We start from the raw sequence: 9,982 nt of genomic DNA, 5'->3' as shown, positions 1-9,982 counted from the left end.
TATTTTTTTTTATGTCACTCTGTATAAGAGCATCTGCCAAATGCTGTAAATGTACTTCAGATTGTAGGTTAGGCTTTGTCCCCTAACTCACATAATTTTTATTAAAATGTTTTTAATAAATGTATGTTTAATAAATAGCAGCAATAATTCGGAGGTTGATTCTGTGGAAGGCTGAATACACAAAATATGTACGGAATGCCAAGCACCGAGCAAAGCAGAGGGAGGGCTGATGGCAGGTTCAGAAATAATAAGAGCCCTCGAGTGAAGGAGATATAGAGTTGTGCTTTCTGTCCAGGGAAGCATGTCGTACTCTCACTAATACAAAGATATGCTCAGAGCACTACTATTACTTATCATTTTTGCTTAATAATTACTCATATTTATTGGTGGTATACACACAGACTCTATACTGCTATATATCTCACTTTTATATCACTTTGCATCACAACATAATGGAGACCAAGGAGAATCCAGCATCATCCTTTTGTACTTGGGACTATGTGGTTTTTGCCCTCATGCTGGTCATCTCAGCAGCTATCGGTGTTTATTATGCTTTCGCCCAGCGCCAACGGCAGACCGTCAGGGATTTTCTGGTGGGTGGCCAGAGTATGTCGGCTGTACCCATCGCTCTATCACTGACGGCCAGCTTCATGTCAGCTATCACGGTGCTTGGAACACCAGTGGAGGTCTACTGTAATGGAGCTATCTTTGTTTTAAGCTGCTTAGGCTTTGTCCTGATGGTGGTTATCAGCTCAGAGGTCTTCCTTCCTATCTTCTATAGGCTAGGAATAACAAGCACGTATGAGGTAAGGTACTTATTGCTTGAGCCACTTGAGGTTTTTTGTCATCGCAGAAGATTTCCTTTAAAATCTTATTCTGCAGGTTGTAACTTTGAAGACCCAATTTTGCTTCATTTCATTATTTCCTTTGTTTTATTGAAATGATAGAGAAAAAATATTTTATTTTATCACAGATATCTATAGTATTCATTATGATGCTGTTTTTCTGCAGTACCTAGAGTTGCGGTTCAACAAAGTGGTTCGGCTGTTTGGGACAGTGCTGTTCATCATTCAGACAGTGAACCATTTTACTGAAAAAACTATATTTTCTAACACAAAATTACTTTTTCATGCTTATGTCATTGACTATGAATACACACTCAGTAAATAATGTTCTTTTTTTTCTCATTCCTTAGTTAATGCACACTGGAGTGGTTATCTACGCACCAGCTATGGCTCTAAACCAAGGTAAGCCTTAACAACTCCTTAGCAGCATACTGTACATACTGTCTTTAAATGTGAAATTAACCCAGTTATAGGATTAATAAATCATCTACTCTTTCATTTTGGGCCAAGGAATTGTCCAGTGTAAGCTAATCATATTATTTACATTTGCATTGGGGTGCTAATGAACTAAACGTCAGAGGAAATATACAGTATTCTACAAAAATATGTTTAACAACAACAAAAAAGAAGAAGAAAAAAAATTCTACTCTTTTGGAGAAACAAAATCAAATGTTTTGAGCATTTTTACAAGAAAGAGAGAGCTGGTGAGTTTAGTAACTATTAAAGGATTGGGAACTATCTCCTATTCTAAGCTAAAGCCTAGAAATATATTCAAAAGGAAAATCTCCTTTTCAAAGCTAAAACTTGGAAATTTTTCGTGTGACTGAGTCAACCAACTGAACCAAATCCAAGTGAGCACCTTTCATACACTAAGGAAAAAACTAGCCTCTGAATCAAGCAGTTCCAGTCTGCCAGAGCGTCACCAGAAAAGATACTCAATACCTGATGTTGTGTATGAGTCACAGACTTTAAGCAGTCAGTGCAAGCAATGGATGTGCAACAAATTAATAAACATGCCTTAAATTGTATCATTTACTGAACAAACTATTGCTATGTCCCAAACGTAATTGCGCCTTGAAATGTCAGGGCTGTACATGAAAAATGCTGCAATGTCTCCATGGTAAAACTTAAATGTATTTAAACAAATATACTTTATTTAAAATTTTTAACCACATGAGCAAGTACACATTTAAAACTGTGGTGTAAAGATGCAACGAAAAAAATAGATGCCTTTTTTCCAAACAATTTAATGTTTAATAAATTAATAATGAATGTGTTGTGTGCACAATGTTGCATAATCTTAAGAGTTTTGTCAGTGACCACAGTTGCACAGAAGAATTAATGCATAGCGAGGCATGTACATTTGGCAAAGTGAAAATAAATAAATAGATAGATAGATAGATAGATAGATAGATAGATAGATAGATAGATAGATAGATAGATAGATAGATAGATAGATAGATAGATAGATAGATAAAACATTTTAACTTTCTCTTAGTGACAGGGATACGTCTATGGGGAGCTTTGATATCAACTGGAGTGGTTTGTACCTTCTACTGCACCTTGGTAAGTTTTAATCAAATAAAAAAAGCCAAACTAAGCTTTAGCTTACTGTATTATTGCTATTTAACTAATGCCACACTCCGGCAGGGGGGATTAAAGGCTGTGGTGTGGACCGACGTGTTCCAGATGATCATCATGCTGGCTGGGTTCCTGGCTGTCATTGTCCAGTCAGTGCTTCTACAGGGCGGGGTCTCTGTCATCTTCAAGGACTCTGCTGATGGTGGACGACTCAACATATGGGAGTGAGTTAACTGTACACAGTTACAAAGCCAGAAAAGCAATGAATCAAAAAGTATAAATCAGGCAAATGCTTAAATTATTAGAGAATTAAACACTCTAGATGTTATTAGGCATATTATGTCTTATCCTTCCTCACCTTTAGCCCTGGAGCATCCTAAGGTTGTGTCCTGAACACACTGCTGTACTCATTGTACACTTATGATTGTGTGTGCACTACCAACTCTACCACTATTGTCAAGACGACACTATTGTTTTGGGCCTGATCTCTGACAAGGATATGAAGGCCTATCTGGAGGAGTTTAAAAGGTTCCAGGAGAAAACTGACCTTAGGATCAGTGGTGTAGTGTACGTGATACGCAGGTATATGCCGTATACCCACTAGGAAAGGCCAAGGATTTCCGTATACCTACTTAAAAATCGTTTTGTGACCGAACTTTCATTCTAAATTCACCCCGTCTGTGTTGCGAACACATACTGTGGTTGCGATTGCGAATCACTAACGTTTTTGGACCATTCGGGCTTCCGTGACCTGTGACCTGATCTGACATCACCTACCAGGGAGGAAAATTAATTGCTTGATGGTGTTTTTTGGCGAAAATTTGAAATGAACTAACTAATGTAAAAGAAGATATGAAACGAAAGCAGACTCAAACTACACTCTTTGTGTGTTTTCGGAAGCCTGCGCCTAAAGCTTCGGGTGACATTTCACACACAGCCCGAGTACAAATGTATTTGGAATGCTTTGTAAACTACCAGTTCATTCAGTTCATAATATTCTGCAATGAAAGAGTGTTGGTGATAATGCTGAACAAATGTTTATTGTTCACTCTTAAATGTACATTGAAATTTGACAGCTGATAAAACCTGTGCTCCAGGTCCCATATTCATATAACATTTAAGGCTAAATGTAGCTCTTAAAGGTAAAGTTCACCCAAAAATGAAAATTGTGTTATTTTTCAAAATATCATCTTTTGTGTTGAACAGAAGAAAGAAACTCATACAGTTTTGGAACAAATTGAGGGTGAGGAAAAACACAATTTTCATTTTTGGGTGAACTATACCTTTAAGAGCAACATTTAGCCTTAAATGTTAAGGGACCTGGAACACAGGTTTTATCAGCTGACTGTCTTTTGTTGCTTATAATAAATTGGAATGTTGATAACACATAAGCAGTCTTTAATAATGCTCTAATTACATGTAGATGCATATTTTATGCATTAGTGAGTGTGGTGGTGCCTATGGGGTGTCGCTCTAGGATGGGTGCGTATGAGGCTGGGGGGGGGATTCACAGTATACTCACTACAAAAAACTAGACTACACCACTGCTTAGGATCAACAGTTCCCCTGTAGAGAGAGTGGACAATTTCCAATAACTTGGTGTTCACATCACACAGAAACCTGTCAGGGCAGTGTCACATCAACACTCTGGTGAGGAACACCTTTACCTTAAAAGATTTTAAACTGCCCTCTAAGGTGCTAAAGAATGGTTTAGCATTGAGAGAATCCTGACACAAAGAGCTTTTCATCCACACTGAGCTCTGTGACCTACAGTTTATGTGCAGCAAGCAGTGCAGGACCAAGACAAGAAAGAAAGTGTAGGACCTGAGCCATCTGAACAATGGGTTGCAGTCACAGAGAGAATGAGGAGGAGCTTCTTTTCACACATAGGGCAAGAGCTTGGACTTGGTCTGCACAACATGTTCTACCTTAACCTGATTTCCCTGCAAATATGATTTTCTGGATTTTTTTTCTCTCATTTTGTCTCTCATAGTTGAAGTGTACCTATGATAAAAATTACAGGCCTCTCTCATCTTTTTAAGTGGGAGAACTTGCACAATTGGTAGCTGACCACATACTTTTTTGCCCCACTGTATTTATATTTTTAATTAATGAAATTAAAACAATCGAAAATTTAGCAGCTATAAACACTCCCAAGACTGTTACAAAAAATATCTCCTCACAGAAAATAATCAACACCAGATCAGCAAGTTACAATAGAAATGTCTGAGCTGCTGTTATAGAAAATGAACCAAAAGCAAAAACATTTGGGCTTTGCATTAGGATAAAGATAGACTCTGTCAGTTTCAGCTGCCATCCATAAAATGCAAAAGATACACAATGAATGAACTGTATGTCTCTGTGACAATAAGAACGTTAATGCTGTAGTGCAGAAATACTTTGATTTTCTTCATCTCTCTGTCTCAGCTTTGATCCCAGCCCTCTAAGGAGGCACACATTCTGGACCATCGTCATTGGTACTACATTTATCTGGACCAGTATGTATGGTATTAATCAAGTTCAGGTGCAGAGATATGTGTCCTGCAAGACTCTTCTCCATGCCAAAATGTGAGCACGTCATGAGAAGACACACTCTTTAAGTTTCATATAAAGACAAATGATACGCTATAAATGAACTGTATGTCTCTTTGTAGGTCACTATATATAAACTTGGTGTCACTCTGGGCCATTCTTCTGTCTTCAGGATTTTGTGGTTTGTGTTTGTATTCATTTTATAAGAACTGTGATCCATGGACAGCAAAAATGGTGTCTGCTCCAGACCAGGTAAATACTATATACAGTATAGTAGTACGTATAGTACTACAGATTATATATATATATATATATATATATATATATATATATATATATATATATATATATATATATATATATATATATATGCACAATATACTCCAATTTTGTTTCCTAAACCCTGTCATGTGATGTTGAAAGCTCATGCCATACCTGGTAATGGACATCCTGGGGGACTTCCCTGGCATTCCTGGCCTGTTTGTGGCAGCAGCGTACAGTGGCACACTGAGGTCTGATCAATGTAGAATATACATTACATTGTATCATAACTATTAAAAAGTGCTAGAAACATAAGTAGGTCAATGCCAACAGACCTGAAATAGGCTTAAAAAGTAGAAAAAGTAAACTTCATTAGGCTTAAAAAGTATGATATGTGTCGGCTGAAATCACACAAAACTTTAAATTAAAAAAACTTCCAATATTTTTATGGCAGAATCTAGATATAAAATTTTACTCATCAACACAAGCACTGGATGTATAAAATAATAATGCTAATTATTTTCATATGTGTTTATGTGTGTGTTGCATATAACAGCACAGTCTCTTCCAGTATAAATGCTCTAGCTGCAGTGACAATTGCAGATCTGATTGGACCATACTTCAGCTTGTCACAGCAACATCTTTCCTGGGCATCTAAAGGACTGAGTGAGAAGTTTAGTTTTATATGACAATGTGTGGAATCTGTGAGTCGTTAGATTTGTTGTTAAAAGCTATATTTTACTGCCATATTTAACTGGTGCAGGTGTGTTCTATGGAATAGCGTGCATTGGGCTGGCTGGTGTTGCATCTTTGATGGGGGGATTGTTACAGGTAACGTTAACAATCAAGAGACAGGAACTACACATACAACACGTATATGGCATGTTAGACATTTTGAGATTCATCTCTGCTTTACTTTCCAGACAACTATCAGTGTTCTTGGTGTTCTTGGTGGACCTCTGTTGGGCCTTTTCTCTTTAGGCATCCTGTTTCCTTCTGCTAATTCCAATGTCAGTATGATGATCCTATGACCCTAAAAGAATGTATAAAAACAAGAGTGTGAGCTTTGCTACATGCAAGAGGTAACATGGGCAAAAATAAAACTGAGAAGATAAATGATAAACAATAAAGGTGATAACCAAACCCTAATTAAATGAAATAAAGATTTTTTTAGAAGGCAAACAGATTAGCGAGTGTCGGATTGTTCTCCGAGGAAGGACACGTGTTTTGTAGCTTGCTCCTTTATGCTACGGCAGGTGACATTCTCAATGACACTCACACGTGAGAATTTTCCTGTTATTATAATTACAATGTTTTGTTGTTCTTACTTTTACTCCCTTGATTCCTTTGTTGAGATGGTTTATTATAATTGTGATTATATTGATTATAATCGATTAGCTATTATAATTGTGAAAGAAGAAATTAATATATAGGTGGACTAAAACATGATAGTACATGCTGTTACAGGACAATTATTAATGATAAGGAGGTGTGATGAGGCCTGTCATAAAATAGTATAACTGTTTACCTGAAGTGTTTTAATCGTTTAATGACAACAATTTGCCAAAGATTACAGTTTTATAAGTTCTTGTGTTTTGTCACAATATCATATCCATGTTGTTAGCAGTGCTGTGGTGAATTGTGATATTATTACATGTGTGTTTCAGGGAGGCTTGGCTGGACTGCTCAGCGGATTAATCGTGTCACTCTGGGTTTGTGTTGGAGCTCAGATCTACAAGCCTTTAGCAGAGAATATCAGGCCTCTTGCTTTACAGACACACGGTTGCAACGTCACCACAGATGAAAATTACGTATTGAACTGGACAAGCTACTCAACACAGGCAAGCTATGTCACTTCAGCTGAGCAGCACAAAGCTATGGACAGGTGTGAAGCTTTTTACATAATGATTTGGTGTAATTATGTGTTAATATTATTGTTTGGGATCTTTGACTTTATGAATTGAATTATTAGCAGTTTGACTGACTGCACAATTAAATACCAAATATAGTCTATATAGTTGCTGTCACCTAAAATCCTTTATAGTTTTCCTTTTTAAATTCCTGTTTATTTAAATTCTAATTTTTCTGTCATGGAAAGCTGGAAAAAACACTGTGCTGTGTATAGTTGTGTGCCTGAGACCAATAAGATATGAATTTGTCTGTAGTATAACACTTGGAGACTGGTCCCCGGTGTTTGTTTGTACTTCATTACACTTGTGTGTCATAAGAGGAGGCTGAGATGGATTCAGTTGCAGTTGAGAGTGTCTTTTAATGAAATAGCTGACAAAGGAATCCAAAAACATAAGGCAAGGTCATGAGGCACAGAGAGAACTACAAGGGCTTATAAAGCACAAACATCAAGAAGATAGCCAAAGTAAAAACCAGAACAGAGAACAAAGTAATTTGATTCAGATGAATTCACAGGCTGAGCATTTCATTTGCAGTGATAGTGCGTGTGAGAGTCCAGTAATGATTTGTGACAGGTGTGATGGTGTAGAAGTCAGGTGACCGTGAGTGTGTACTGTGTGTGTTGGCTGCAGTGTATTCTTGGAAACGACTTCCCTGACTACGATGTGCTGACCTTGTGGCAATTTACACCTTGTTATTATCATCTCAGTGAATAAATATATTTAAAAGATGCAAATGTAAACCAAAATCCACTTACGTTCGTATCTTGTTTCTTCAGGCCTCTGCTGGCTGATTACTGGTACTCACTCTCTTACATGTATTTCTGCCCAGTGGGAACTCTAGTTTGCATAGTTATTGGGCAGACTGTGAGTTTGTTCTCAGGTAAGTTGTATTAAATTCTACAGGAGAAAACAGTGTCTTATACTGCAATGTATAACCTTTTTTTATATTTTCTGTGCAGGGGGTAGAAGATTAAAACTAGAACCAGGCCTGACATTAATGAAGGAGGATTTAACATGCTATAAGATCTACAAATTACTAAAGCAGAAGGTAAGTATAGACAGTTTTATTTTTGCATAAATGTAATTATTATTATTGCAGTGTTTCTACAATTTTGGCCCATTTACATTTTTAGGCCACAGGAAATGCAGATAGACTTGAGATGGTTAGAGAGAAAGAGAAATCTGGCAGAACCAGCCTTGCATTTTGTGATGTGGAGCTGGATATCACAAAAACTCAAGCACACAGATCTGTATAGGATATTTTCAGTTGTCCTTAAACTCATCTTCTTTGCACTCATCCTGCAAGCTTTCATACCTTTTCATGCACCTTTCATTTCCAAGCTTGTGTATCTGTCACAATTCTACTACTGGTCCTGACAGACATTTTCCCGTTGAATCTGAATCCCTTTATGGATGAAAACTAAACTGAAATTCTCCAGTTAATGCTGACACTCAACACGTATCTTTTAACTAGGCAAAAAAAAATTTTTTTTTCAAACATATCTTCAAGTGACTCTATTTTCGTTTGGCATAGCAGGACGAAGCTGCGGATAGGTGTGAATGTCTTTTTGCAAAATGATTTGTTGTATATAATAAACATTATTGTTGCAAACCAGGGTTCTTTTCCTTTATGAATTGTGTTGATTGTTGTTTTACTGACTGCTTTCAGACTAGTTTCAGACTATTAATTTAAAACTTCCTGTAAATGTAAACAGGAACCAGGCCTTACAGTATATTAGTAAAGGAGTATTTAACCTGATACAAGAGCTACAAAATAGTAAAGTAGAAGGTAAGTGTGAGCTGTTTAATTATCAGGTACACCGTCTTTAGTTCACCTTCTCTATGCTTGTTAGTAAAGTGGACCAAAAGTATGGCTTGTGTTTACCACTGTCCCTGATGCACATCTTCACATAAAATATAAAGATCTATATGGACAAGAACTAACTGAACTCTCAACTGAAGTTCTTCTACATGGCCAAAATGCAGACATCCAGAGTGGCTAACTTTTATTCAGACTTGTGTGAATCTTTTGGACTCATCAAATCCAACCCAGTGGTAATTTGAAGGGAAACAGAGCCTACGAGCTGAGCTTGTTTATCCAAACAGGAAGCAGAGTAATGTCTGAAAATAAATTGTAATAGAAATTAAAAAAAAGTTCATTTTGGTAGCTTAAAGGTTTTACTTTAATCATTTCTATGCTAGAAAAAAATGAAGCTATTTTATCTTGAAAATTGACAAAGAATACTGAAAACTTAAATTCTGACCACCCATTTAGTAGTGAGTCAATTTGATAAATTGTGACAGAAATAGAATTTTTTTTTTAATTTTAAAAATAATTTAATATGAATGAATGAATAAATGAATAAAGAAAAATCTTATAATTTGTAAAAAAAAAAAAAAAAAAAAAAAGGTAAATGTATTCAATATTACATACATACTTATGTTTAAATAGTGATCTAGAATTGTGTTCCAGATCATTCAAGATATTAAACATTTCTTCATTTTCATTTTTATATATTTTTTAAATAAAAAAACTGTTGTGCCCCACTGCACATAATAATAATAATAATAATGCACATAATAATAACAACAAATATTAATATTAATAATAATAATAATGTCAGTGTGAATTATCCTAAGCATTGTTAGTACTGATGAAAGTCTGAGCACTCTACATCTCAAAATGACCTCTTATCCCCATATGATCTCATATCATTACATCAGTCTTCACCCATCAACATAAAACTGTCAGTCTTCAGCCTTTCCTGAACTATAACTCAACATCACTAAACATTCATTAAAATGCTGTACATCACTATTCCCACAAACTTGCTATTTCTTTCTAACTGCATA

The 9,982-nt window shown here is 36.1% G+C and overlaps 1 protein-coding gene across 3 annotated transcripts; it reads left to right on the top strand.

The window, feature by feature from the left end:
- The first annotated feature begins 259 nt into the window (after window positions 1-259).
- Window positions 260-8,741, top strand: slc5a8 (solute carrier family 5 member 8). 3 transcript variants are annotated; one of them, XM_027151809.2, is made up of 15 exons: window positions 260-806; window positions 1,012-1,077; window positions 1,196-1,247; window positions 2,344-2,411; window positions 2,508-2,650; window positions 4,854-4,994; window positions 5,081-5,210; window positions 5,382-5,470; window positions 5,776-5,885; window positions 5,983-6,050; window positions 6,143-6,229; window positions 6,887-7,104; window positions 7,906-8,009; window positions 8,089-8,177; window positions 8,263-8,741. In XM_027151809.2, exons 1-15 carry the CDS (start codon window positions 453-455, stop codon window positions 8,383-8,385), a joined length of 1,842 nt encoding a protein of 613 aa, XP_027007610.2. In that variant the 5' UTR covers window positions 260-452; the 3' UTR covers window positions 8,386-8,741. The 3 variants fall into 3 exon arrangements, with proteins under 3 accessions (XP_027007610.2, XP_047659670.1, XP_027007609.2); XM_047803714.1 differs by having other exon boundaries at window positions 2,496-2,650; window positions 6,001-6,050; XM_027151808.2 differs by having other exon boundaries at window positions 2,496-2,650.
- Window positions 8,742-9,982: the final 1,241 nt, after the last annotated feature.

The sequence above is a fragment of the Tachysurus fulvidraco genome, chromosome 19, assembly GCF_022655615.1.
Source record: "Tachysurus fulvidraco isolate hzauxx_2018 chromosome 19, HZAU_PFXX_2.0, whole genome shotgun sequence".
NCBI lineage: Eukaryota > Metazoa > Chordata > Actinopteri > Siluriformes > Bagridae > Tachysurus > Tachysurus fulvidraco.
Note: the sequence above shows the minus strand (reverse complement) of the source record. Positions and strands in the feature narration are given on the sequence as shown.

Bases quoted from the DNA above. Each gene is read 5' to 3' on its own strand.
- slc5a8 (XM_027151808.2), top strand. From the start codon at position 453: ATGGAGACCAAGGAGAATCCAGCATCATCCTTTTGTACTTGGGACTAT. The intron at 2,651-4,853 runs GTGAGTTAACTG...TCTCTGTCTCAG, and splicing joins GGACGACTCAACATATGGGA to CTTTGATCCCAGCCCTCTAA. The intron at 6,051-6,142 runs GTAACGTTAACA...TTTACTTTCCAG, and splicing joins TGATGGGGGGATTGTTACAG to ACAACTATCAGTGTTCTTGG.